Raw genomic sequence first — 14,097 nt, 5'->3', positions numbered from 1 at the left:
AATATAAAGGGATATAAGGCCAACGTAAAATTGCAGAAAGATCACGCATTGCAGAGAGAACTGTTAAAATTAATTTCTGCAAAGTTTTGAATTTTATTTCACAGTATCTCCCAGGAATAAAGAAAATTTGTAAGCAGCACATAAGTGTTCAACTGAAAAATGCTTGATAATAAGATCTTATAGCACAGCCAGTATTTATTGCCCTAAAATAAACATGGATTTAACAAACATACACTTACCATCAGCAGTATGGAGGAGTTTATGGCTCTTCAAAGTGCCTTTGGATTTGAACTTTTTCCCGCACATATCGCAAAGGTGCGTTTTCTCAGTGCTGTGACGATTCATATGGGCTTTCAAGTTACTCTTGCTGCGAGTGGCATAGTCACAAAGAGAACATTTAAAGGGTTTGACACCTAAAAATATAAAAATATACTATGAAGCAAACAATCTGCTCCTTTTGATGAGAGGGTGGAAATTGGCTTGCAAGACATTTCAGATCATGTGAGCAACACAGACAACAAAGTCGATATTTTAAAATTTGGATATCTACATCTAAGAAATTTCATTTATAGCTTCTGTGCAAACGATACCAAGGTCTTCACAGCACCATTTGTCTGACTAAGAGAAAGGAGGCGTTCTTTTCAATTTAAATACTTCCCTATTGAAGCCAGGTACTGAGTCTGAACAAGCAAATACTAATATTTCAGTCTTGGTGTGTCCATCCCTCATTTAAAAGCAGAATCCAGACTGCCTAAATTGATGCCTAGTGGGTGTACATACCTACTCTCCCTCAAAAAGTCTTCAGATGACTATCATTCCCTATTTACTAGAATAAAGAATGAACCACCCTGTTCTAAGGAAGACTAGTTTATTAGGTGCTCAAGAGGTAAGCAGAAGTTAAACGTGCAAAGCTGTGTTTATTGTTAATTAGTAGCAGATTTTCTAATGGCACATGCACTACTAGTACTTTTTTTCCCCACTCTCTAGGTAAGATTCAGGCATTGAGTCTTCCGTCTGGGTAGGAACAACCCCAGGTTCCAGTATAAGTTGGGGAATGACCTATTAGAGAGCAGTATAGGGGAAAGGGACCTGGGGGTCCTGGTGGACAGCAGGATGACCATGAGCCAGCACTGGGCCCTTGTGGCCAAGAAGGCCAATGGCATCCTGGGGTGTATTAGAAGGGGGGTGGTTAGTAGATCGAGAGAGGTTCTCCTTCCCCTCTACTCTGCCCTGGTGAGACCACATCTGGAATATTGCGTCCAGTTCTGGGCCCCTCAGTTCCAGAAGGACAGGGAACTGCTGGAGAGAGTCCAGCGCAGGGCAACAAAGATGCTGAAGGGAGTGGAGCATCTCCCGTGTGAGGAAAGGCTGAGGGAGCTGGGGCTCTGGAGCTTGGAGAAGAGGAGACTGAGGGGTGACTTCATTAATGTTTACAGATATATAAAGGGTGAGTGCCATGAGGATGGAGCCAGGCTCTTCTCGGTGACAACCAATGATAGGACAAGGGGTAATGGGTACAAACTGGAACACAAAAGGTTCCACTTAAATTTGAGAAGAAACTTGTTCTCAGTGAGGGTGACAGACACTGGAACAGGCTGCCCAGAGGGGTTGTGGAGTCTCCTACTCTGGAGACATTCAAAACCCACCTGGACACCTTCCTGTGTGTGGACACCTTCATCTGGGTGTTCCTGCTCTGGCAGAGGGATTGGACTAGATGATCTTTCGAGGTCCCTTCCAATCCCTGACATTCTGTGATTCTGTGATCTGTGATTTACAACAGCAATTCCCTCAAACAGTCCAAAATATGTAATGAGGAGATGCACGGTAGGTCACCTAACAGAAGAACTACAAGAACCAAGTAAATCCTTCAAAGAAAAGTTGAATAAATCCAAACTGGCAGAGTAGTTTAACAGTTTCATGAGGCTCTGGCAGTTTTAGATTGATATTCATGACCTTAAAACTAGATTTACAAGCATGAGGAATTATAGCCTACTTAAAGCAGACTTGATTGCATACTTTGATTTGGGAATAAACTTCTATTCACCTCTTTTGCTAGTTAAATGAGATGGATTCCAAGATTTTTTTGGCAGAATAAACTAACTGTATTTATGGAATACACAAGTAATTGCTCTAAGCCTATAGTACACAGACAGCACATAGTTGAAGCATTCGCATAAATATGAAGTACTGGTATAAATGTCTGGACCATCTGCATGGGAAGAAACACTTTGTAAAGAAAATATCAGAGAGCACAGAATCCCATCATCCCCTTTATGCAGAGGGATGGCTAAAGAATCCAAAGTAATGCTCAAACACCATGGTCAATCAGTTCCATAGATTATTAACTGACTAAAGAGCATACAAGTTGTTTTCCACCTCTTAGGAAAACAGACACACTGCATAGACACAAGATTTTACTGGGCACAGAATTTAAGTTCAAGGGATTTTTAACCTGTGTGTTGCCATTTTACTGGAACTTTTCCCTAAAAAGTCATAGATATGATCAGCATTTTCTTACGGGTTTTTCATCACTGTTTATGTCCATGTCAGCTAGTTGCCATGCTCAGCATGGTTTAATTAAAATACACACAGAATTTATATGTATACATCAAAGCCATTTTCATTTGAATTGTTTTATTAGTAGATTTCCAGACCAAGTATTTTTGGAAAAACGTGGAAGGAGCAGCAGTTATTCATGAGAAGATCCAGAAAGTTACTTGCTTTGGGAGTCTGAGCATGTATTTAATACACTCTTCTCTACTCACATGTATTATAGAATACTTTATAGATGTTTATGAATGAGTTTTGGAAAAAAATTAATCAGAAACTTATTAATTTTATTAAACAGTTAAGCTGTCTATTCACACTATAAGCATGCAGTTCCATATGTGATCCGGAATCTATTAAAATAATCATTTAACCTTAAAGTTTTTGATTCAGGCATAGCAATAAATTTGAATTCCTTTTTATGTCAGCAAAGCTTTTGTGGAATATGAGACTGATTATATGCCCAAAAGCTTAAAACCAGAGTTTTACCTTCATGAGCCCAAATATGACGTTGAAGGTCTGATCCATTCTTCATAAAATAAAAATCACAGTAGGGACACTTCACAGCTCGTTTTCCAATAAGTCCTTTCAGCTGAACTCTTCTGCCAAGAATCTCAGAAATTGTAGTCATTGAAACCTCTGAGAGAAATGCAAAAGGTAATAAAAACCAGAAGGACATGAGGGAATTTGTTCTGTAAGTAATAATGAAGAGCTAGATCCTGATTCACTCCAACTTTTTAAAAGCTCCACTTCCCCTCCTGCCACTCAGATAAGACCTGAGCAAAGAACGTAAGGACCTTTTGTCCTTTAGGGATTTTAGGATGTTCTGTCCTTTCTCTCCTGATCTGTGTACTCAGTGAACACACATAAAAAAATCTTGGTTGCGCCAAAATCATTTACCAACTATTAACTTTCCCAATAAGCTAATTCAGCTTTTCTTTTTCTTTAAAATTTTCAAAAGACATTATTCAAGATTTCATCCCAGATTTCCAGATGTCAAGGATCTGAAGACAACTCATTCCAGCCACAGCTATAACGATCATAATGCCTGATAATTAGAAACTTTAAAGAAAAAGAAAAGACAGAATAAATGTGATAGGAAGCAACCCCTAAGGTCACCTGCTCCAAGCAGGGTCAACTTTGGAGTTCCAACTTCAAAGTTACATCAAGTTGCTTGGGGTCACATCCAGTCCTGTTCTGAACACACCCAAGGATGGAGATTCTCTTTGCCCATTCCAGTGTTTGACCACCTTTACAGTCCAAATTATTTTTACAATTTCTAATCAGAATTTTCCTGCTTCAACTCATGTCCCTTTGTTGTACAGGTCCAAGAAGATATTGGCTATGTCTTCTTTTTAATTTCCTATTAGATACCTGGAGATAGCAACTAAGATTCTTCTCCTAGCCTTCCCTTATTCAGGCTAAACACACTCAACTCTCTAGGTTTTTCCTTCATACAATTTAATGTTTTGGTTGTCACAGTGAAAAGCTGAAAGTAATGAAGTTCAAAGTAAAATGTCACAAAAATACATAATGAAAACCTTGCCAAATGCTTTTAAAAAATAAACCAAATCGCTCAATGCATTTCAGATGAATAAAATTCTAAATATCACATTTCAATGAGAGTACAGCACTCAAGCAATCTAAACATTAAGACATGAAGGTTGATGACTTATTATGCCCAAAATCTTACAAAATTTTAAAGTTGTAGTCTAGACTTAGATTTTTACCAAACATGAACTGTCACACTTAGTGTCCTGATGGTTGGTCCCAGAGTAGAATAAAAAATCCTGCCTGAACTCGTGTGCACCAGGAAAACAATCTCAAAATGGAAATATAAAAGCCTACGAACTGAGCAGAGAGATGTTCTAAAGTACCCAAAAGAGAAAAATACAGACACAAGTGCGAACTCTCATCTGCCTTCCATGGCTTAGATCGTTCATTCGTGACTGCAGGCTACTGTGCCAGCTCAGCAGGGATCTGTGAGAGCTGATGCCTCTCATGTCTCAGGACTATTATCAAATATCATATTAAATCAGAGGGTGGATGAAAAGGTAAATAATTCTGAGAGCTGGGACCAGAATCAAAGATTCCTCCTTCACTGCTGAGGACTCAAATCATTTGGCAGTAAAGCCAAGCTCTCTTATCTCTTTGGTTTGAAATACTGCTCTACCGAAGTCCACAGAGATCTTTGTCCCAGTGCCTTCAAGGGACCAGAATTCAACTCCTGTTCTCTGCAAATGTGGAAAAGGAAGGAATATTGTTTATTTAACACTTTCTACTTGATGAAATAGGAGAGTTAAGAGAGGGGTCCTGCTGAATGATATTAAGAAAGGAGGAGAGGGGAGCTCCAGAAACAGCATTTTAATTATAAATATAAAAGGGCATCAGTTTAAATTAATTTTTGATACGTTGTTTTATAATTCGGTTCCTTTTAACAGTATTCCCTTCATCTTTATTCTTTTCCATTCACATTTTTAAAAACAACTGCACTCATTCCACTGCAGTACTTGATAGTTTATACCATCAGACCCCTCACATTTATTTGGCTTTTAATTAAGTATGTTGTACGAGTAAAGGATTTCCTCCTTATTACAAGGACAGTATGCACAGGAAAAAAGGTTTGTGCATTAATTCTCCTCCATATATTAAAACAGCGTTGTTGCGTAACTACAGCACAGGCATATCTTAGATGTAGTATTTCTTTAGTATCATGGAAATATATCCAATAAATCTGGTATTTTGCTTCTAAGTTCTATTTGCCTGTGACATGCAAATTAAAAATGAGGACATAAAATAATAAGCTGTGCAGATTTTCTTTTTTAACCTTACCTCTACTATCGGCCAGACTTGAAAATAATTCACTTTCCTGGATCAAAAAAATTACCCCATACTTCTAGAGGGATTCAGATACCAAATGAACTGTTCAAAAGTATTGAAATGCATGAGTTTAGCACATCAGGGCTCCAGAATTAACCGGTATTTCTGGACCTCAGACACAGCAAACACTAATAATTCAGCAGTCAATGGACCAGTGCAGACCAGTAGAAACTTGTAAGGGCACAGTGCTTTACTTACTGCTAGTTCACAGATCACTTTATTTAGGGAGGGCTCCTAAACTCCCTGGCTGAGAAGGCACAAAGGCTTTATAGACACAGCTCTTGATGTTAATTTCTATGCTTCCTGGGTGACACACCTCCTGACTACTGTATAGCTCAGAAGCCTTTCCTCATCTCAATTTGCTGCATCAGACTTGTCCCCTGATGTGTGACAAGCCTTCCAACCACACTGCTGTACAGTGGTCTGCAAATAAAGAGGTTTGATAACTAAAGAGCTAAAGCGGGAGTTAGTCTGAAAGGAGAGTGAAGGAAATTGTTTAAAACACGGGTCTAGCACTATCTAGTGGCAGTAGGAAGATACAAAACTACTGCTTTACCTATTATGTTGAATTTCTGACAGAGACAAGAAAAGTTACATCATTTTAATTGGATTTTTCCTTCCCCAAAATCAATTTGAGCATGGCTGGTATTTTCTTTCTTAATATCAAAATATGTCAGGTGATAAGTCACACTGTAGATGAGTTAATTAAAATATGTTGGCCAATGCAGTCAGCTCTTCTTCATCCACAGCTGCAGATTGTCTTTTATACAACAAAATACAGATAGTGAGGAGGAAAGTACAGACACACAATGCAGCTCTGCCCCTTTTACATCAGTCAGATTTAAATCAGTCCCTGCACCAGTCACTTGGGCACTGCGTTCCCAAGATTTGAGAAAGGATTGTTTACTCAGGCACAGCACACTGACTTAATACATTCATTTTGTGTTGTGCTTGCACTGATAAATCAGGGCACTAGAATGTAATGCAACCCAGAGCCCTGAGGGAATTGGTTGATGTAGTTACCAAGGCACTCTCTGTGATATTTGAGAACTCATGGCAGTCAGCTGAAGTTCCTGGTGACTGGTAAAAGGGCAATATTGCACCCATTTTTCAAAAGGGTAGAAAAGAGGACCCCAGGAACTACTGACCTGTCAGCTTCACCTCTGTGCCTGGGAAGATCATGGAACAGATCCTTCTAGAAGCTCTGCTAAGGCACACGGAGGATGGGGAGGTGATTCGAGACACCAGCATGGCTTCACCAAGGACGAGTCCTGCCTGACCAACCTAGTGGACTTCTATGATGGAGAAACTACATCAACAGACAAAGAAAGGGTGTCATCTAGCTGGACCTCTGTAGAGCCTGTGACATGGTCCCTCACAACATCTTCTCTCTAAATTGAAGAGGTATGGATTTGATGGGCGGACTGTTCGGTGGTTGAGGAACAGGCTGGATGGTCTTATCCAGAAAGTAGTAGTCAGTGGCTCAATGTCTGGATGGACAGTGGTAACAAGTGATGTCCCTCAGAGGTCTGTACTGGGACCAGTACTGTGTAATATCTTCATCACTGACACAGACAGTGGAATTAAGTGTACCCTCAGCAAGTTTGCAGATGACACCAAGCTGAGTGGTGCAGTTGACATGCCTGAGGTTCAACAAGGCCAAGTGCAAGGTCCTGCCCCTGGGTCAGGGCAAACCCCGGTATCAGTACAGGCTGAGGGATGAAGGGATTGAGAGCAGCCCTGCTGAGAAGGACTTGGGGGTACTGGTGGATCAAAGATTTTACATGAGCTGACAATGTGCACTTGTAGCCCAGAAAGCTAATCATATCTTAGGCTGCATCAAAAGGAGCGTGGCCAGAAGGTCGAGGGAGGTGACTCTGCCCCCTGCATCCAGCTCTGGCGAGACCCCACCTGGAATCCTGCTCCCAGCTCTGGAGCCCTCAGTGCAGGAAACACATGGACCTGGAGAGGGGCCACAGGAGGCCACAAAAATGATCAGAAGGCTGGAACAGCTCTGCTGTGAGGACAGGCTGAGAGAGTCGGGGTGTTCAGCCTGGAGAAGAGGAGGCTCCAGGGAGACCTTATTGCAGCCCTTCAGTACCTAAAGGGGACTGTAAGAAGGATGGCAAAAACTTTTTAGAACAGCGTGATACAACAGGACAAGGGGTGATGGTTTTAAACAAAAGGAGGGGAGATTCAGGCTGGATATGAGGAAGAAATATTTTACAATGAGGGTGGTGAAACACTGGACCAGGTTGCCCAGAGAGGTGGTGGATGCCCCATCCTTGGAGACATCCCAGGCCAGGCTGGATGGGGCTCTGAGCAACCTGAGCTGGTGAAGATGTCCCTGCTCATGGTAGGGGTGTTGGACTGGATGATCTTTGAAGGTCCCTTCCAACTCAAACTGTTCTATGATTCTATAAGGTGCAAACAGAGTTTGAATGGAGTGCAGTGGTGAGCTTGGACCCAGCCAGGTTTAACAGCTGCAGCTTAACACCGGCCATACAACATCACAGCTGATTCCAGACCTGCTGCAGACTTGAGCTGGCCCTGGAAGTAAAGTCCAGCCACACACTAAGCGAGCACACACAGACTCAGCTCAGCGACCTCTGCAGTGATATGAATTACCTACAGACAAAATAATGGGCGACAAACACATTTCTATCAGTTTATGTATGGCTGATGGGAATTTTATGTCTCATGAGTTGTTACAGGATGTCTATATGTCTCATTCCAAACTTCTCCGTGCTTAATTGGAATTCACCTAGGTGCCCTTTTAGAAATGAGTTCTTTGCCAGATGAAGACAAATTTCTTAGCACAATTACCTGATATACTCTGCAACACACAAACTGGAACAATAATGTTTTCACTGTAAATTCTAACATCTGCAAAACCAAACAAATTTTTCTCTAAACTAGTTAAATTATACAGAGATTCTTCTCTTTCTTTAGAATGTAATTACATCACAACTGCTCACTCCAAACCTCTATCTATTCATTGCAATAGACTGAGAATTTTTTCTTACCAGGGTGATTTGTCTTGATGTGCGATTTTATAAGTCGATCTTCAGAAAACGACTTCTCACACACAGGACAGGAATAAGTCTTTTTATCCTTTGGGAAAGAAAGAAAGAGACTGCATTATCAGTCCACTGGTGTAATCACTAGAGTCATTATTCAGTACTACATGGTTCTCAACAAAGTTATAATTGGAGGTTCAGTTTTTAAGGAAAAAAATGAACATATTTATAGTGAAATAAGTGAAGGAGAAATAATAAAGTATTCTATTCACATCATTAATCCTCATGAATGAAGGGTTCCAAGTTACAGCACATGAGAAAATGCACAATAAATGTAAGTATTATCTTCTGACTGATTCTTTAGAGAATCAAGAGTGGAAAGATCAAGTCACATAACAGAAGAAAATGTATTTGATATAAGCAGTAATATACAGATTTTTTTCAATTTTTTCACAAGTCCATCCTTCTGAAACCTAAGGATCAGACCTCATTATTCTGAAGACATCCACCAGTATGTGTATTTGTACTACTATTTAATGGCCTGATATTGAGCAGAAGAGTTAACAATGACAGATGCCACTACTTATTCAGTGTCTACATTTCTAACTACTTTATAAATATTCAGCATTTTATGTATTAACAAGTAAGTATTATTTTACTATTTTGATTTAAAAACTTACAGATTACTCTGTTTTTTATCAGTGTCACTGATGTTGTAAAACACCATCAAACAAACTGAACTGGAGAGTTCTGATGCAACTTCTTCCTATATGCAATTTTAATGTAATTGTTATTTTAATGTTTTTATAAACACATCTAACTCCACATAAAAAATGTAGGACTTTTCTCCATCAATTGGTAAATTATCCTATTTAAAATAATCTTTGCCAATTACTATATGAATTGAAGAGGTTGTGGTTTCCAGAAGCACCTGCTGACACAACAGAATGGATGCTCCATCAAATGAGTGGGTCACCTACTCACGCCAGCACTGACCAGATTAATGTATTGAATGGATGGACAGATGATCAAAACAACAGATGGAGTGAAGTCTAGTTAGTCCTGACAACTAGGCAGATAACCAGAGAACATATTACCTGATGGGAGATGTATACTGTGGCAGAATGCAAACCCCCCTCTCTCCCCCTCCCTCCTTCAGTATGGAAGGAGTAGGCACATCTCCCTCTCTCTCTGCTGTTTGAGGCTGACAGCTTCTTTTGTTTGGCCCCCAGAGCACCCTGGCCAGGGCCATTAGGAGAAGGGAGTGCAGAAGGGGCCACTGAGCCGCTGGGCACCTGCGGGCAGTGTGGGGGATGTTTGGAGGCTTCAGGGGCACCCACAGCCAGTGTGGGGGTGCAGAGAAGCTTCTGGAATGCCCACAGTCAGATCTGATCAGCCAGTATAAAAACGGGACTCTCATCGAGACTCCGCCCATTGTCGCGGGTCTCTCGGAGCACGAGCAAGATGCTGCCGCCGAGAGCCCCCCCGGGATGGAGACTCCGCTTGCCGTGCCGCCACGGGTGTGAGTAAAACTTCTCGCAGGATTGCGAGTATATTTATACTTTCCGTGCACATTTGCACGTGTAACTTTCCGTGCTCAATATGAGCACGTGTAAAATTAATCCTCGCATAATCGCGGGTGTATTTTCCTTCTGTGCACATTTGCATGTGTAACTTTCTGTGCACATTTGCACGCGTACTTTCCGTGCTTAATACAAGCACGTGTACTTTCCGTGCACATTTGCACGTGTAACTTTCCGTGCTCAATAAGAGCACGTGTATAAATTATTTCCTTGCACAATCGCGAGTGTATTTTCCTCCCGTGCTTCCACATAAGCACGTGTAATATTCCGTGCACATTTGCATGTGTAAGTAAATTAACCCTCGCAGGATTGCGAGTGTATTATAAATTTACCCTTGTACAATCACGAGTGTACACTTCCCGTACTCACTACGAGTACGTGTATCTCTTTAAAAATAATCCCACACCGTGTTTAGGCAAGTGTGTACTTCTCCGGGACTCAGGGACAGCTCCGCCATTGTTTTGGGTGAAGCCACATGCATGCACTCTGTGGACCGCCTGTTGTATTAGTTGCTGCCCCTTAATAATTTTCCTCAACTGATATACGAACCTGTATTTAAGTCACTTTTGGAGTGCTAAAACCTTGTTTCTCACCGGTTTAATAAAAGTTGTTTTGGACCCTGTTGTCCCTTAAACTAACCTCAGGGTGCCTCCGTGACATGTACCTACCAAACTACCAAGAGACCACTGTAAAAGGTGAGCTGAAGCTACAGAACAGGTATTTCACTAGTTACTTCAGGAGGACAGAAAACGTTTTGAAGAGCATGGGAGGAAAATTACTGTATCAAAAAGATACAGTTCTATGAAAGAGAAATTTGGAGGTAACAAGAGAATAAAGCTCCTGGACTCCACCAGTTTCTGACCTGAGATCAAATGGCATCTCTGAATAGCGAGGAAAAGTGTAGAAGGAGGTTATTATTGTCTATATATTGCAGTTATACATCTATAAATGGACATCTCTCTTAAAACAAAAGGAAAACTTCATGGATTTTCATGGCAAACAACTTCTGGAATATGATGCAGGTATTTGCATTCAGTATCATGCAACTCTCAGAAAGAAACCCCTACAAGCTACCTACCTACAAGCTAAATCCAGAAGTAGCCCTAGAACTCATGGGCTGAAATAGCAATAAATAATTTAATGAAGTAAGATACAGGATATGAAGCTCTCATTGCTGTTATATGGCAATGGCACAAGGAGAACTCTGTCGTTTTCTCCTGTGAGAAAAGCTACACCAGGGCATGTTCCTGTGCGACCTCACCTAGGTGTTCCTGCTCCAGCAGGGGGATTGGACTAGGTGATCTTTTGAGGTCCCTTCCAATCCCAAACATACTGTGATACTGTGATACTGTGTGTGACTGGGGCTGGCAGCTTCTAAAGGATTACCACCCTGAGTAGAGCAAGGACAGCATCTTGCTGTGATGGAGTTGGGGCAGTCGGCATTTTGAGCCCTGAGAATCTCAAGTGAAGAAAGAAGGAACAGCAGAGAATACTAGCTGTTTTTTCAGAGAACATAGCATCATTTTGGTCGGAAAAGACCTTTAAGATCGTCGAGTCCAACTGTTAACCCAACACTGCCAAGTCCAACTCTAACCCATGTCCCTATGGACCTCATCTACACTTCTATTAAACACCTCCAGGGATGATGACTCCACCACTTCCCAGGGCAGCCTGTTCCAATGCCCGACAACCCTTTCCGTGAAGAAATTTTTCCTAATATCCAATCTAAACCTCTCCTGGCGCAACTTGAGGCCATTTCATCTCTTCTTCCACCCGGAAGAAAAGATTCAAGGAGTCTATAATGCTGACAAAATTGAGAAAGAGCTGCTAATTTGCAGATTAGGGTCTCTCAGATGATATAACCTATTATCCTTAAGCCTGCTACCACTGATTTTGGACTTCTACCTGAACACGTTGCTCAAATGAAAACCGGTCGGTTAATTCCAATAAAACTCTGTAGCAATGTTTGCACCTTTTCAAACACTAAGTTGCATGACCACATTCATAATTTGGCACGTATAAGAAAAACATAAGCACAGTATCATTTAGAGGCTGTTGACAGGCCAGCTGAAATTTGTCATTCCTCAAATTTGCTACATAACTGGTTTTAAAACACACAATAAATGAAAAAAAAAAAATAGCATACTATTAATGTACACTTGGGTGTTGCTCATCTTTAATATTCATTGATTCATTGTATTAAGTATTTCTCAGTGTGCCCAGAACACTAAGATAAATACATCTTGCTGTTTCATAAAGTTGAATAAGAAAAAAAAAAAAAACTGAAAAAAAAATCCACACAATAACAACAACACTCCACACACATTATTTTAAACAAAATCCTATAATTGTGACAGCTTTACGTTCTTGCTAATACTCATCAGGAAGGAAATGCTATAAACTCAGGTCTAAGAGAAAAAAGAAAATCATCAGTAAAAGCATCAAGAGCTGTAGAGCAACAGGAGAGTCTGGGCACCAAGAACACGTTTCCACATGGAGATGGTAACAAAACTTCTTGCTAACAAACCAGTTCAAACAGCTGTCTTCAAGCAGTTAGAAAGTTATCGATACCAAGTCCTGCAGTAAATGATCTTCCAACAGGGGATCTTTTGTAGTGTCAAGCTCCAGCCTCTCACAGAAAGCACCCAGCTGAAGCCAAACCTTTCACTGTTGTTCATCCAAGTCAGTGCAACAGGCTTTTGGATCTCACGTTATTAGTTTTGGATGTTTAAGTGTACTTCAGTCACCGCCCTGACAGCTTGACAGTGCTAGTCCTTCAGTGTAATCCCAGCAGTCCCAACACCAGTCATTAAGAAATGCTCTGTTGCAAATCAAGTATTGCAGACCATGCAGCTCATAGAATAGAATCATAGAACAATTTCAGTTGGAAGACACCCTTAAGATAATCAAGTCCAACCATAACCTAACCCTGGCACTAAACCATGTCCCTAGGAGCCTCGTCTATAGATCTCATAGAGTCACAGAATCGCAGAATGTCCTGAGTTGGAAGGGACCCGCAAGGATCATCGAGTCCAACTCCTATCCCTGCATATGACAACCCCACAGTTCACACCATGTGTCTGAGGACGTTGTCCAGTCTCTTCTTGAACACTGTCAGGCTTGGGGCCATGACACGTCCCTGGGGAGCCTGTTCCAGTGTCCAGCACCCTCTGGGTGAAGAACCTAATGTCCAACATAACCCCCCACGTCACATCTTCCTGCCATTCCCTCGGGTTCTGTTGTTGGTCGCTAAGAAGTTTCGCACCTGCCCCTCCTCCTCCCCTTGTGAGGAAGCTGTAACCGCCATGAGGTCTCCTCTTTTAAACACCTCTAGGGCTGGTGACTCCACCACTTCCCTGGGCAGCCTGTTCCAATGCTTCACAACCCCTTCTGTGAAATTTTTTTCCTAATATCCAATCTGAACCTCCCCTGGCACAACTTGAGGCCATTTCCTCTTGTCCTATCACTTGTTACTTGGGAGAAAAGACCAACACCCTCCACGCTACAACCTCCTTTCAGGCAGTTGTAGACAGTGATAAGGTCTCCCCTCAGCCTCCTTTTCTCCAGGCTGAACAGCCCCAGATCCCTCAGCCGCTCCTCGTAAGGTCACAACACGGAGCCCCAAGGAGGTTTCCCCTCAACAGCTCCACTCTTCTTGTCACAGGTGATGACAGGGGCACTTTGAAGGACTTAGGCTGAGGTTGCAGTAATTCCTTCATCACATTCTCAGCATGCAAGTTTTCCTCTGGTAAGAACAGAAGTTATTCATCCTATCTCTTATGGGAGTGCCTGCCTTTTTAATGCCCATGAGTTTTTTTCTGAAGGATGCAAACAGAAGCAAAGTATCAAGAGAGCAGGATCTACCTTTGTTACAGACCAGCTGCACGGTTCAATCAGCTACTTAAATTTCAAAGTCACTTCCACACTTCCTGAGATTTGCTTAATCCCCCTATGAGCCAATTTGAGAAAATATAAGAAAATAATTCCAAAATAAAGTTGGTTTTCTGATTGAAAGTACATATTCCACAAATCAGGAATGAATTAGGTCCATAAATTTTCTTAGACCT

The 14,097-nt window shown here is 41.4% G+C and overlaps 1 protein-coding gene across 2 annotated transcripts in view; it reads right to left on the bottom strand.

The window, feature by feature from the left end:
- Window positions 1-14,097, bottom strand: part of ZFAT (zinc finger and AT-hook domain containing) — a 91,427-nt gene that overhangs the window by 32,748 nt on the left and 44,582 nt on the right. For both annotated transcript variants that reach the window (XM_082045824.1, XM_082045825.1), the window contains 3 exons: window positions 8,454-8,541; window positions 3,037-3,186; window positions 240-413 (listed from right to left, as the gene is read on the bottom strand). In XM_082045824.1, the coding sequence (XP_081901950.1) occupies window positions 240-413; window positions 3,037-3,186; window positions 8,454-8,541 (412 nt within the window). The remainder of the gene's footprint in view (window positions 1-239; window positions 414-3,036; window positions 3,187-8,453; window positions 8,542-14,097) is intronic.

The sequence above is a fragment of the Streptopelia decaocto genome, assembly GCF_964273445.1.
Source record: "Streptopelia decaocto genome assembly, chromosome: 2".
NCBI classification, from domain to species: domain Eukaryota; kingdom Metazoa; phylum Chordata; class Aves; order Columbiformes; family Columbidae; genus Streptopelia; species Streptopelia decaocto.
The sequence above is the reverse complement of the archived record's forward strand: the minus strand, read 5'-3'. Positions and strand labels throughout refer to the sequence as shown.